This window comes from Anabas testudineus, chromosome 2, assembly GCF_900324465.2.
Source record: "Anabas testudineus chromosome 2, fAnaTes1.2, whole genome shotgun sequence".
Lineage (NCBI taxonomy): Eukaryota > Metazoa > Chordata > Actinopteri > Anabantiformes > Anabantidae > Anabas > Anabas testudineus.
The window spans coordinates 20,570,837-20,586,948 of NC_046611.1; the positions used below are offsets into that span (position 1 = coordinate 20,570,837).

Sequence of the window (16,112 nt, forward strand, 5' to 3'; positions counted from 1 at the left end):
ACTTCTGAAAATCGAGGAGGAAGCACATCTATCTTTCCTTTTCCTCCCAAATAGTGTCTCGATGGCCCTGATGCCTTTACACAAAAACTCAGCTGATGCCTGCAGCTAAACAGGTTCGGGTTCCACACCCCATCGCCTCCTCTACCTGACAAGTCAGGTAATGAGCGTGCACATCTGTGTACGTACACAGGTGAGGAGAACCAGTGTGGCCCAGGGCTGCAAGGAGCGGCGTGGATCCATGAGAGAACTCCGCATGATCCTCCTCCATTCACCGCGTCACACTGGGCTGCCGAAATAAGCAGCCGCATGGATGGGCCTGAGCAATTCACAAACAATACACAGCACTACAAGACAGCAGAGACACACTGCTGGAGATGGTTAATCCTTCAGACAGAGATCTGAGGTAGAACAACAGAAAAAAAAAAAAAGGGGGTCGAGAGGAAGTGGAGGGGGAGGGAGAGCTGAGACGCGGAGGGAGGAGAACAGGAGCATCAGGTACAAAAAAATATATGTTTCCTTTTCAGCACTGAAAATCTCCTTTTCAGAATGAAATCCATCACGTTTTCCTAATACATACTTCTCGTGAGGGACGGGAAGGAAAGAAACGCCGGACAGAAGAAAGGCATGCGCTGGTGGGAAAGTGAATAGACACAGCCTGCTTTATTCTGGCCATTTCATCCATCTTGCTGGACTAATAAAATGTCAAGTGGAGTTCCTTGATATTTAATCATGAGTGCGTGGTGGTGCCAAGCTCGGGCTTGATGAAGCTTTGGGAGGCTTAAACACAAACCTGCAGATATTTTGGATATGCCTAAAGGAGGATATTTCACAAACCTGCTGCATAAGTGAAAGAAAACTGACATGAATGGAAGGGAAGTCCTAGTAAGCACTCTTTGGAAAGCATTTCGCTTTTTCCTTTGGCTCTCAGAACAATGCAAAAAGAATTCTGTCTTCACTTAATCCCTTTAAACAAACTTTCCTTCCTAATTACAGATACATCAGATACGACGTACAGATACGTCAAACCTTGCTGCTTTTTTACAGGAATCACCCTGCAGCTGCATGACTGTGCATATTTGTGCAGCTCCCACCGGACACTCACAGGGGGAAAATAAAAACAAAACTTCACAAGCTGACGCTTTCTCAATAAAAAAAAAAAAGAAAAAAAGAAAAAGAAAAGAAAGGCATCATGGGAGACAGAAGTAGTGAAGGGTTTCTTTTTTGGCTCATTCCAAACTCCCAGCAACATTATTAGATGAAACCATGCTCTATCATGCTATCAGATGTAATGGACGCCACATCTGATAAGGGAGATAACGAAGGGCTGGGAGAATAGAATCACTTTATGTGATATGAATTAATTTTCACTGGTGAGAAGTGTGTAAAGGAGGGAATTTGTGATTTAGAGGATAAATAGAAAAAAAGGGAGGAGAAGAGGTGCAGAAGCTGTAAAAAAAAAGGCAATTAACTCATTTCCTCCCACCTTAAAACTGTCAATGGTCTTCAGTAAAAGCACTTTATAACCAACGTGTGGTAAGATTTTACAATGTTGCATTTAGGTTTCTCCCAAATCATTTATTGAAGGCTCAACTAGGAGAGATGGAAGCGAGGAGAGAGGGGAACGAAAGAAAAAGGGAGGCGCAGAGGGAGAACGGAAAATGAGGAGAGTTGGAGAGGATTTATGACCCTGTTCCCTTGGACTCGTTACTTGCTGTAACTGGCCCCCAGAGTGGGATCGCTGGGTCTGAAGCCCAGAGATCAGAGTAATGGAAATTACACATTTCAACACTGCTACAGCACGACGTCTGTAGGGCACAAGCTGAGCGAGGAGAAAAAAAAAAAAAAAAGCTGAAAACCAACTGTCAAGTTATTAAACTGAAACAGATTATTGTTGAATTAGGTAAAGAACAAAATATTTTCTTTTGTGAAATCTGTATTGCAGACGTCAGGACAGTGAGACGATGTGAGGCGCCGTGCTACGAGGGCTGGGTTATATCTCGACACTCCCTGCTGGCCAAGCAGCGACAAATGTGACACACCCAGCGAATAAGTTACCACTGAAACCACTGAAGCTTATGAGCTTTTATTTATGTGCTCTTTATGAATGTAATACATCATACAAATGAAATGTTACTGAAGTGTTCCTGTCCATGACTTTTGAATTTAAGGCTTAAAGGATTAATAAATTAATTAATTACTCTACTGACATAAAATTAATTTCCAATATTTAAAGCTTAAGTTCCAAATCTTTATATCCCTTTATCTGTGCAAGCTGAGTGTTTCTAGGTTTTTAAACTTGGATTTGGACAGATACAAAAAACAACATAGTAATGCGCCAAGCACAAATAAAAAAAAACACAAAAAATGATTAAATAAATGATTGTATATTTCAATGTAATTATACATTATTTATACACAGTACATTAAAACATATTTAATAAAAGATTCTGTATAAAGAACTGCAGACATGAAAAAATGCAGTCAAATAAATAACCTGACGCTGGTGTGTGTGTGTGTGTGTGTGTGTGTGTGTGTGTGTATGCACAAGTGCTCAGACACACACACATACGCATTAGCGCAGAGCTGTTGGCACCTGCCTGTTATCTCTTCCCCTCAGACCTGGTTTTCCATTGTGCTCCATGGGAGAGCTACAAATTGAGATCTCAAACATGAAGAGGGGGCAAATGATGTGTGTATAGAAAATCAAATCCACTAATGTGCTACATGTGCAAATTCACAGGCCTCAAATTCCAGATTAATGCATTCCTTTTTTAAGCGAAATGTACCTTTTTCAAAAGATATTTTTAATGGGCCCTAAAATTAAATTTAACCAGAGGCTAATACTGGAGAAATTACAATGAATAGGAAATATCTGTTAAAGGAATAATCGGCCAGGATTTGCATGAATAAACGTGTTATGTAAGGAATCATTTGCACACTGGAAATAAAGCCTTTTATTTTCTGTTGAGATTACTATTTGCTTTTAACACATACTAAATTATTCATAAAGCGTTTATCAGGGAGCAAAAACATTACATTAAAAACATTTGAAAAATTCCTCTGATTCATAATAACTATGAAAAAAATACGAAAATTCACACAGCAGCTGCAGCTGCGGCAGCCTCGGCGTAGGTAATCCTAGCCTGGTAAGTAGAGTTTTGGAACATGTCTTAACAGATCTCCACGGGTAATGACTCAACCCTAAAACCTTTACAGACCTTGTCAAATATCTGCTGTGCCAAACACGTTTTTTTTTTTTTTTTTTTCAGTTTTCTCCAACCTGCTGGATCCATCGTTCTCAAAATACACAGGTGCCTTCAAAATATTACGGCCCTGAGCACCGGCTGAATAGGAAAACAGACTACACTGCCCATTTAGGATTCTCAAACTGGTGTATTACAAAAAAATAGATATACTGTAACTTCAGTCTGCCCACATTTCTGCTTAGGCATTTATCTTCTTTCTCTCTAAATCCTGAAATTGCCTCAGAAAAAAAAAGGGGGAGAGATACTTTCCCCTCCTCGCACATTTTCACAGAGTGGTGCACAACTTTCTTTCTTCCCTGTTTTTTTTTTTTCTCCAGTGAAAATTGAAGAGGCTTTATGTCAAATATGGCTAAAGCCAGCCTCTCCATATCAAACAACGCAGCGCGAAAATTACTGTGGCGATGATAAGGCTGCCAGATAGAGTGGGAGAGGAGAGCGAGGGGGGAAAAAACTGAAAGGAAGTGACTCTACTCAATTATACTGCAAAATTGGTATGACTGAATATTTTTCATTCAGGTGACTGATAGTATCAGTGAAACTGCAATGCAGATAAATAAAGGAGCCTTCTGTCAAGAATAAACACCATTAATCATGAAGCCAGCTACTGCGTGACCGCCTGTCCCCCCAACTTACTCCATACAGAAAGTATTAAAGAGGGGGGAAGGAGAGATGAGGGGGGGAGCCAGTGACTGCACCAGAGAGGGGTGACCTATGAAGTCACACAGAATGGGTTTTAGACAGTTAAAGAGGAGGATGAAAAAGTGGCCACCGTCTCTCCCCCCTGCGTTTCGGTGACAGCAGCCATCTCTGGACAGAGATTATCAGAGACGATTATGAAATAATCAGCAGCTCTTCTTTTAATTTATGGCTTCACTTCACAGTCTGTTTTAGTCCAGACAATATTCAAATGTGACCATTAATGATGTGATTTTAAAAAAAATTAAAAAATGATGCGACTGTGTCATATGTTAGCAAAAAAATTTGGAAAAATATTGTAATTTGTGGCTGAAATATCAACTTTTAAATGAGGCACTGACATGGTCACACACGTCAAGGCACACCATAAATACACACTGATGAAGTTACATTTTCCTCTATAAAGGCTTTACTCCACGCTTTTGTCTTTCTATTGTTTTGCAATATGTGTGTGTTTGTGTGTGTGTCTCTGTTGCAACGCTCGGCCTCATCCCATCTGGAAGGAGGTGTTGAGATAAGACTGTGGTCTTTATGCTAAGCAATACGCTGCTCCTCTATGCCCAGACTGGGCGCTCTGACAACAGTTTATGTAAATAACAAAACAACATGGCACACATCTTAAAAAATAAATAAATAAACACAGAGTCTCTCCGCCAAAGGCAGAGGACAACGAAGGGGAAGCATGTGGAAGACGGCGTGAAATCTGGCGAGATTCTCTGGTGCCTGCGGAAAGTCAATTGGAAATCTGAAGGTAACAAGGTGATTCACTTGTTTTGCTCCCATGTTGCTCTCTTAAGATAAAACTAAATATGAAGCAACAGCTCACACATCCCTTAAGTCAATTAACTCCTTCCTGGTTCATCGTTTGAGAGCTGAGATGACAGAGACGTGCCGCAGCTCTCCCCTCGCTACCTGCAGAATACCTTTCACTCACTCTGGGCCCGCAGCTGAACAAACACCCTGCTGAATGAAATAACTTCACAGGCTGGGAACATGGAAACACACCATCACAGCCCCCACCAGCGCCCCACTCCCACACTGACTTTAGTCTCACAGTTTCCTTTGATTTAAAACTTCTGGTGTCTTTGCAACATTTTTTTTAAAAAACATTAAAACATCATTAAAGCAGCTATGTACTGTAAGTAATTATATTTTTTAGGTTTACGCCATCTTCTGGGTGATTTAAATGTTAGTTTTGTGGTTTTAAGTCATGTCAAGCATGTGCCCTCATCCTGTTTTATGATGATCTTATATTACTTCAGATCTTCCTCCACTATCAAAATGCAAAAGCAACATGTGACTCGAGGTTTTCTTGATGTTTAACAAATGTATAAATTCTCGACCCTGTCTCTTTGACTGATTCCGCCCTAAATCCACATGCAGTAATCTTGCAAAAGGTTGTGAGTCAATTGCTTATCCCATAAGAGTGTTTTGTTGTTTTAGGAGCCCCATTCACAGCACGAGGGCCTGGGACTCCAGAATAAACTCTGATGTTGATAATTGACTTGTGACGAATACCTCTGTTTGTTCACAGTGGTCTCCGGGTGACAGAGGGCCGGCGCTGAGTCGCATGAGAGGGCTGTTTTGTTTTGCTGTGTACCGTGGTCAGGCAATAAAGCTGGAGTGAAAGGAGCGGTCTCCTCTCTTGGCCCTGGTCCCCCCCCCAAACCCCCATTAAGCTAGTCCCAGACAATAGCGGTGGCAGAGGGGACCAAAGCTCCCATGGAGAGACTACTCTTCGCAGATCAATGTGTTTATTTAGGCAAGAAGCATCTTCACTGGAGCAGGACCAGCTTGTTCTCTCTTCGGTGAGGTTAGAGGTCAGCTGTTTCCGGACCAGACAGACATGTAGGGGACGTTACAGAAACTCAAGTAAAGTTTGTTGCCAGTTGGTTTCAGCTTCAGCTCAACTCGGGATCGCTGTAACTCTTGTGAAGTACCATTCTTTAATGTGAATGCACGGTGCAGGAAACCCACAAGAAGGGACCCCCTCCCTCCCCCCCTGACCCTGAGGCTTTAATATTGAAAGGCACATTGGTACCTTCCCCACAAGAATTCATAAACTAAACGATTAGCCTCTGTCTGTAATTGCGCTCTCCCTTGCCTAATAGGGGAGGTGAGGTAAAGAGGGAAAAAAAAAACAAAGGACAGTTAATTTGTGATTTCCTCTGCTCATTTGAAGGCAAATTAAGTGTCAAACAGCTAATACGGAGCATATTTCATTTTATGAGCTTTTAATTTAATTCTACCGCCTCATATCGCTGGGGCGCGTTAGCTGCGCTGCTAATGCCCGCTCCTCGTCTGAAAACGGGGGTCATAAATAAACATGTTTCAATTAGGCCCTTCACAGTAATAGGATATGATTCTGTTCATTTGCCACGTATGTATGGTGGATGTGTCATTGTGGCAGAGAGGAAACAAGCTGCTGGGCATTCGTGGTGTTTTTCTCCGGCCACGGATGCCCAGTGGTGACTGGCTTGTGTGCGTGGCGGGGGAAGCTGGCTGGATTGATGGAACTGCCGCAGGGCCAACCCAACTGTAATTACAGGCCGTAATGAGAAGCTGCATGGGGAAGTACTGCAATAATAGTGCCTGTGTACTTAGGCATATCTTTGAGATGGCTAATAACGATTAATTCTGTTCAACGAGGAGAACTTGTCTTAAAACAATTCAATATTTCTCTATAAGCCGCCTCCTGTCCTCCATTTCCCTGAAGCGACAAATATACAGCGCCTGCCTCTATTTGTTCAGGCTGGCTACAAGCAACAGGACCAAGAATGCATCACTTCAAATACTCAAGGAGATTTACTTTTGGCTGTAGCCGTGCAGTCGTAAAGTTTAACCACAGCTAAAACTTGCACAAAGCCGAACCTAGGAGTGCAATTAACTCCAATTTGCCATCAGGTGGTTCGAACCAGCCGTAATACTACGAATGATAAGTGCTTCTGCTCACTGAGGAATTCTGTCGTGCTTTTTTAATCAAGCAGGCAATATTGTTGCTTCCCAGTGCAAAGACTCAAAAGTAGTTGAGATCATTTCTGCGTGAAACCCACGTAAGTTAATAAATGACGTAAGTGCACAACAGCGAGTTCTCAAACTTGATTCGAATATGCCCGGCCACTAAACAGCTGTCTTATAATAATGACAAATAGTTTTCCTCAGTGTAGTGTGTCATATTAAACAACTCCATGCTTAATGGCTTGGATAAATAGGCTATAAGTAGCATGGCAGAGTACGGTCGTGTCTGCAGTGACAGCAAACCAAGCGCACAGATAACTCCTGTCCGAGCAGAGTGACTAAAGACACCGGTGCTGCATAACTTCTCCCCCTTAATTCAATTCCCCAGTTCAGTCTTGTCCCTATACCCCCTCCTCATTTCTCTCCTCCCCCTCGCTAACCTGTGCTCCACGTCGTACTAAAGCGCTCCTGACGGATAACAACCCAGGCTGTTTGTTCAAGTTTATGTTGCCGGCGCGTGTTCGCCCCATTATCTCCGCATAAGCTAAATGCTAAATTATATTTGCCATTTTGTTTGCAGTGACACGGGGCATCAATCACCTCCTTTTTTTTTATTTCTTCGCCTCTCTCCCCCCTCTTTTTTTTCCTGTGCTGCAGCCCCTGAGCAGGAGACGAGGGTTTGAGAGATGGGGTGGGCCAGACGTGGGGAGGCGAGGGGGGGGGACATAAAAAATTCATTACGCTTAGTGGCACATCAGCAAGGGAGAGATATGACTCCTGAGGAGGAGGGGGGGGTTGATAATGATGAAGAATATCAAACATAATGCGGCCCAAGTAGCTGCCCCATCCAATTTGTCCTCGTCGCGCGGTGATCGCTTCCTTCGTGTCTGCGGGCAGGAAACAAGCACCGCAAGGACGATGAAGCATCTCCTTGTGGTACTTATTGTTTGGATGCAGAGAATACAAATGACAGTGAGGGAAAAAGAGACAGAAAGAGTGAAAGTGCGGAGGGAGAAAAAGAGTAATTTGTGCGTGAATGTATATTAGTGAGTGAGCTGAGGGAACGCAGCGCTTTGAAGTTCTATGCTGACCTGGCCTGCACCGTCAGAAGCACTCATGGGAAATATGAGACTGCTGTAGTGAGAGTTCCCGTGCTTAGAAATACTCACACGTTTTCTTATGAGGCATGACACCATGTTTGTACCTTCCTATGTGATTGCCTGTACATGCTCATGATTGGATGAGGCTGAATGTTTAATTGTCTGCGGTTCGTGTGTCAGAAGCCCACTGATGTCAGAAATGGGTAGATGTCAGCAGAGGCATTGCATCCTTCTCCTGACAGGGCTTGATCACTTCTCTTATAGGAATCACACTCTCCCAGGTTCCCCTCTCCCTGTTCTCATTTCCATGTCTCTGACACATGTTCATTTGCGTGTCTCTGACATGCGGATCATGTTGCGCACGTACAGGGCCGTGGCCTTTGATCCTGAAAGAAAAAGAGCGGCGCCCAGCACCCATGAGGAGGACGCTCTACGCTTAAAGGTGGAAGGAAGTCTAGGGGCTTGATTCGGATCGTTGTTAATAGCAAGGAGCTCGGCAGTGTTTTAGTCGAGTGTGACTGAGTGACCATATCAAGAGACTTACACATGAATTGGTGGCACAGGCGAAGGCTCGTAGATGTACCGTCCCTGGGCATGTCTGTCGTCAATTGGCACAGGAGGATGGAAGGTAGGGAAGAACTGTGGTGCAGCTGCACAGAATAACAGAAAGAGAAAATAAAATATGAGACATTTTCTTTGCACTTTGTAAGAGAACCAGCTCCTCTACTACATAATGTCATGTGAGTCGTTCCCTCCTCAACTAATCTAAATAGCAGCTATAATGAAAGGCAATGGTTGATGGTTATCTTTTAGCAGACCCACCCAAATGAGTCCTCTTTAAATGGGCTGAACTAGAAGCTGCACAACACCAAAATGTTCACTGAGGAAGTCTCTGTAAATGTCTGGAGGCCGATAGAACAAAGAAAAATAAACAGTGATAAATAACCATAAGAAAATCAGCCAAATGGCATGTTTCTCACTGTACGAAGCGTAATGTGATTTTAGTACAAAGGATATCATTTAAGTACAACCAGGGAACAAAGTGAGAGCAAAAACATCCTTTTCCATTTCAGTCACAAATGCCACAGAGAACCAAGAGGAATTATTTATTTATTTATTTATTTATTTGCATAATGCTTTCAAGCCTTTTCCTATTTTCACCCCTTAAATTGAATTCACATACAGCACAAGACGTACGCACTCACCTTCTAACCCCCACCGCACTTCACACCATAACTAAAAACTAAAGTTGGAAATGTGTTCTGCAACCGTGCATCCAATGTTGGACAAGTCGCAACGTGTAAACCATCAGTGGGTACTTTGCTCGCACGCTGCCTATCTAAGGGCTGAGTCGTGTAAAACCTTAAAACAAAAGCACAGAAACAGCAAATGACTATCACACACAATGTATTTATTTGGGTCAACGCTGCAACAAATTAATCACTTCTCCATTCTCATGCTATTTGAACGCACATCACTGCCAGATGTTATTTTATTGCCTGCTATTGAGGCCGCTGATATGCTGCGTATCACCACCCTGGGGCGAAGCATGTGTCAACATCTGCATGCTTTCACGTCTCCGAGGCTGCTAGCTATGTGTTTTGTTTTTTTTTTTGCTTGTAAACATTTGAAAGTGCGTGCCAAGAGGGCAGATGGCCAAACAGCGTGGTGCCTGACAGCTCAACAAGTGTTGGTCCACGCCAAACGCAGCTGCATCAGTTGACCCCCCGCACCTCTCAGGTCTGTTTACCTCATCACTCATTGCTTCATTTGTGTGATCACTGCCAGCTTCAGGCAGCACACCTACAATTAAGAGGAGATTCAACAGATTCAGTCCAAACTACCCTGACTTCGAGTTCTCTGTATAAGTCAAGTTGCAACAACATCAGATACTACACTTTCTGCAATGCAATTTGATCTTCCCTGTCTATTTGAACTCCCTGCTCTGTCAAACTCGACTCCTGCCAGTTTATAACACAGACCTCCGGTTAAAAATGTATAGTCTCCCGGTTCAAACAGAAGACAACCCATGTGGTGTAACATTTTGGAAAGATCGCTCCAGAGTCAAAGACACAATGTATACTGTAACTGTCTTCACAGGCTGCAGTAACCCATATGAGTAGTAAATTGACTTTGATGTGTTCAATTATTAGAGGCTCTTTTAAGCCCAACACTCCGACACATATGATGCACATCAAAACAGTGCTGACTCTCACACATGCAGCAAACAGACAAATGTACCGGCACAACATTTAGCACCTTATTTCTCTGTGCAGAGGACCAAGGTGGCAGCAAATCTTTTTAAATCATTTTGGGAAAAAGGGATTAAAAACAAAAACCTATGGGCTGATTAAAATATGAGTAAACTAGTATTAAGTCCAAACTCACCACATGCTCTATATTGTAGATGGACTTTATTACCGTTCACAAATACACCCTAAAGTACCACTCAAAGTGATTGTCGAGCTAACCGAGTTTGCTCCTCAACGAGTGAAAACTTCGGCAAACTTCTAGAAACCATGTGAGGTTTTTCACTCTGTTTTCACAATAGCTGATATAAGTGGTCAAAGCCTCCTCCATACAGCTCTGGCAAGTATCTGACCCCTCAGTCTCTGTGTGTTTGATAGTTTTTCTCCTGATGACTCAGTCTTGGCTTGGCTCAACCGGGCTGATTCCAGAGCTGCTGAGGGAGGGAGGGATGAAGGGATGTTGGGATGGAGAGATGGGCTGGTGCTAGGCTAGGGCAGAATCTGTTTTGTTTACTCTCCACAGCTCCACTCCCGGGCTGTTGGCCCTTTTCTGTCAAGGTCGGAAATGAACTGTCAGGTTTGCTGGGGTCTGTGTACTGTGTTCTAGTTTGATGGGAGTAAAAGCTTTCTGTTCTCTAATCTTGCTGATCCCTGCCCACATTGCAGGAACTTTATACTAGCCTCTGTCCTGTTGGGCAATGGGGGATGACTAGAGATTACAAACTGTGAAATCATTTTCAAACACTCCACCCCCACACAACACACCTCCATCCACTCATCCACCAGTCCTCATTGAATTACCCAGATCCCTGTATGTTTATATCTCTGGAGTTCCTCACTCAACATAGCTCTAAGCCGAGACTGGACCTTTTTTTTTCTTGATCCTTCATCAACCCCCTCCCCCCTCCTCTCACTGCGGCCCGTGTCTCTGCCGCACGGCAAACTGTTCCACCGAGGTTTATTTAAATCCAACTCAGAAGTTTACTTTACCATGGCCTTCTCTAAATAGAGCTTGCCACCTCTTTTACGCCAGCACAGCTCTCCATTAGCAAGGCAAACAGCCCTGTGTCACTGGAGGGAATGTATACAGTTGCAAAGAACAGAGGGCGAAGAAGAGGAGGGGGGGCTCCATCCTGCAATCCATCTCTAGTGTTTCCTGTAGGGACTCCTTACTGTTTACTCCAGGACTAAATTGCTCTTGCTCTTCTGGATATTCAGGGGTATTCTCATCTTCTAATACAGAATACAGCTGGAAGGCACATACAGAGACTACACACACCTAACAATTTCTACCTTCCCATTGCGACCACACACCACAGCAGATCCAGCGTTCCTAAACAAAGTGCAATCATAGTGTGTTTGTCCCTGTTGAACAGAAAACCAACACTGACAAAGTAGAAAAAAGATTTGAAAAGTTTTCTTAGCCAATCAAACGCAAAAACCCATGAATCCAGGAGCACTACGTATCGTAGTTTGCAAACTGTTGAATTACAGATAAAACATTTTTCATAGCTCTTTAACAATTTAACAGATCTTCAGAACTTCTCTCCAAACGTTTTAATGACTGCAGTGCAACTTTTTTAATTTTAGGTTTTACATTTTTTCCTTTTTATTCTTTGGGTTGGAAGTCATTAAGACATGATTACAAATGGGTCCTAATGAAAGGGCAATTAGAGGAAAACTTTGACCAGGCTCATTAATTCTAATTCAACACAAACACACCATGCTTGGGACCAAAAGCCAGCTTCCTCTTCATTATGGTAATTGCCTTGTCTTTTATTGGACACTTGAATAATTTCAAAAGAACAGGGAGGACAATGGGAGGATGAAGCCTAAAGCACATCATTTGCAATATCCTTATTGGTTAATCTCCTTTCATAATGAAAGTTTCACCACAACAGATCTTCACTGTGCTTTGGAACATATGTGATGTGATACTTCAAAAATCTGAGCTGTCACTCACACTTGTGATTTGAGTTTTGACAATAGAAAAACAATTTCGCCTCTTGCTCTTTTGTTGTCAACTCAGCATTGTGAGTTTATTGTCTTGACGACTAAACCTGGGCTCCTCCTCACCGCTGGTGAGGGTTTACTGCTTCTGCCCTAACAGAGTGTCACCCATAGGCGAGGATGAAACGCTCTTCCATAAACACTGCACTTCTCATCGACGCGCCGCTGCGAGAGCACAAAGAGCCAGTGACAGATTGTCATAAGCGACTAAGGCGGAGTGAGAAAAGGGCTGCTGGGACCTGCTCGAGAGGTTTGTGAATTGCTAATGTGGAACATATGAAGCCTGTGCCGGGGCTGTGACTGCCAGATTTCATTATGCCACCTCTCTCCCTGCTCATGATCTCACTGCTCAAGCACGCTCGTCTGCAGAGAGGCCCGCAGTTACACCATAGCGCTGCAACACTTCGCAGAGTGTGTGAAAGATGCTCCATTCTTTGTCTGTGTGCATGTTTGCAAGTTGCACGGTGCGTGCAACTTGTGTCACTCCTTTTGGGAATTGAAAACGAGCACATGTACACGACTTCACTGAGCGGACACAATCCTCTGCATATCTCTTAGGTGGGTTTTTTACTTACTTCCCAAACTTTTTACACTACAGCCCTTTAAAAAGAAGCAACTTTATTTTGTACTTGTGACCCAGAGAGTGTTTTCACCTGCAGACTTAAACACAGAGACCCGAGGAGGTAAATGTATCAAGCACTCTACAAAAAATTCATTAAATAAAAGTGCATAACATAAATTTATGCGAGCTGTTTTTCTCTTTTCTTCTGTCCTGGTAATCATATTGCAACACTTCAGATATATCTTGTTATCACTGGAAGGCGTTTTGACATGAAGCACATGAAATGTTTCCTGAGTATTAATACACATGGCATATCTGCAGACAAGCATGACTGTGAGTATTTAGTGTGTGTCTCAACAACATAGCCCGTGTAACACTTACGATCCTGCTTCTTCCTGAAATGTCACAGTGAGCATCCTTTCGTTATCTGCCTGGCAGGAGATGGAGATGAGAAAGCCTTATACGGAGCATTAGCCAGAAGTAGTTTAGAGGCTGGCTCTCATGTGAAGGCGAATTCCCCCTCTGATCAATCCCTTTACACCCCCTCTCTCATCATGTTTGCTTACACCGAGACCTCAAGCTGTTTGGACATGTAAATAACACTTTCCAAGACTGTTTAGCTAAGCTCAATGGGAGTTGCTGTTGACTTTTGGAGCGCTATGCTTAATTACGGGTCCCAGATTGTTTCAGGTCTAATGGCCTAATTACCGCTGTATAAATTAGCCTAATGTCCTTGCTGTGCAGAGCTTTCTCTACTGTATGCAATGCTTGGGCTCTAGAATTTCATCTCCTCTGACAGACAAAGATGAAAACAAGCCTTTATTCAGCATAGAGCAATAAGAAAGATGGAGAAGAAAACAAGCAGAGAGGTTAAATAACAGATGAATGCTAAGTGCTGGCTTGACAATCTCTCTGCCATTCATCATATACGCAAGCTGGCAGATCACACTCTGCCCTTCCTCTTTAGATCAATAGATTTTTTTTTCTCTCTTTCAGGATGTTTTTTTCCTCTGTCTTCTCTTTTTTTCTGTCTCTCTTGCTCAATTGCTCTCACACCCTTAAACACAAACAGTCTTTCTGTGGGTAAAAGTAATTTACATGGTGGAAAAGAAAAACAGAGCAGAGAATGGAAAGTGAGTGGTAAAAAAAAAAAGAAAAGAGAGCGAAACATCAGCTATGCACGATAACAGGCTCCCTGTTCAAGTATACATTCCATCGCTACTCGCTGTCAGAAGTAATTTGTTTGTCTAGACTGAACAAGTCGGTCAATGCCCATCCTTTCTTTTCATGGTTCTACAAGTCTATGCATATTTGCACTAGGACTTAGTGTTCGAGCAGGTTATCTCTTTGCACTAATATTTACGAAGTTAAGTATAGAATCATTTTTCATTCAACCAAGCCTTCACTGTGCTCATACATCATCCACATGACACGCACCAATATCCTGCCAAACTTTATCTAAGAGTACCAGTTTGTACTGATAAGTACCCTCCGCAAAATATAAATCAATTTGCATTATCTGAAGTAGTACATGGCAAGAAATACTTTTTTAGCAACGGGAATGATGAAGTCCAAGATGCAGACCTATGTTCCAAGGAGCTTGTAGTTACCTCCTCACCTCCCTCCCTTCTTTATAGGTCACACACATATCTCCAGCATCTGCAAGACATTTGCCAAGCAAAGTCAATCTTAACAAATTGCACAAGCGAGTGGAGGAGCTAAGCATGCACTCGGCTCATCCAGGGGGCCCCAGCACCGTTCAGCCCCAGCTATTCCCTGTTTGTCTTTCCTTCCTCCCTGTATCCCAGTGTGTACCAGGGAGTGAAGGGTATTTCGTGGGGGCCTCTGTGGAGCGCCAATCTATCTCCTACATTTGGTGAATTTCTCCAGATTGGGATAAGCTGGGGAGCAGAACAAAGCGCTATGCGTCGGCCCTCTCCCCTCACTTCAGCACCCTCTCTACCCTACCCTACCCTTGAGCCTCCTCTCCCTCGCCCAGCTGAGGAGAGATTTACACAGCAGTTCTGTAGCTGAAGCACTCTGCTACACCTCTCTCCCCTTCTCTCTCTTTATCTCTCACATCTGTCTATCTCCTCATCTCCAAACAATGATACCTCTCAGAGAAAAGGGAGTTGATTTAAACCTTAGGTTAACTCACTGGGACTTTGCTGCATTTATTTTGCTTCAACTATCCCCATGTGATTTATTCTACTCCAATACAAGGCCGCTTTAGCGTTTGATCTATTTTGAGGTCTATATTTGGGAACCAGAGTCACCAAAGAGATGAAAACATGTATCCTGTCCACTGCACTGCAGTAAACCATTCTGGAGACGAGGTCATATCAGTGACCATGTTCATGATTGCCAGAGCTTTATAAGGCGACTTTGTGACAGACTGGCCTTCTGTAGCCATGTGTCAAGGCTCCTCCCAAGGCTCCTGTGCAGGTAATACTAAAACTGCATGTGGCTGTGTGAAGGCTACTGTGAGGCTAATACACCTGCACTGTGATAACACACAAGCTCAACACTGTTTGGGGAACCACGACAGCTTTTCAATCTTGAAACAAGCTGAGAGGCCACAGAGCAAAACCAGTAATTTTAATGTTATTTTGTTTACAAAATTGCACTTTCAGTTGAAAACTGCACTGAGTTCATTCTTGTGTTACATTAATGTCAGCTTGCAGAAACTTTTTTTTACTTATTACCTATGCTGTAGCAGAACCTGTGTGAGTGAGAAGAGGAGACATTTAAAAAATGGTTGTATATTTGAAAACCAAGTCTGGAATCTCAATCTTGAAAAGTCTTTCACAAAAAGGTGGAGTTCATAATTGGCAACAAAATGTATGATTTACATATGGTGTTAAAATTAGTTGAACCCAGTACATGAAAGGTGCGAAATTAATCTAAATAAAAAAAACCATACCACTTAAATAACATTGCATGTATAAGTTTAGAACTATTCAAAATAAAAATACAGGACAGACTGTTATACATGTTATTATCAAATAGTACTTCTTCCTGTATTGTTAGGTCTATTCTTCTATTTTCCACCAAGACATTAGACGAAGTCTGTGAAGGCCTCTGGAGGTATGTGGCCATTATTTGGGCTAATGGAGGAAACTGTGTGTCACAGAACAAAGACAAAGCCAAGTGTCACAGCAATCAGACAAATGGCTGCTGGGCTCTGCAGGGCCAGACAGAGGTCGACACTTGCGGACCAATTAGGTCTTGTGAGTACAACAACATCTGGAACTCGCTGGTTCTCTTTCTT

The 16,112-nt window shown here is 42.9% G+C and overlaps 1 protein-coding gene across 1 annotated transcript in view; it reads right to left on the bottom strand.

Annotated features, from left to right (window-relative positions):
- Positions 1 to 16,112, bottom strand: part of gli3 (GLI family zinc finger 3) — an 83,991-nt gene that overhangs the window by 29,868 nt on the left and 38,011 nt on the right. Inside the window, exon 4 of the mRNA XM_026362756.1 lies at positions 8,565 to 8,670. Within this exon, the coding sequence (XP_026218541.1) occupies positions 8,565 to 8,670 (106 nt within the window). The remainder of the gene's footprint in view (positions 1 to 8,564; positions 8,671 to 16,112) is intronic.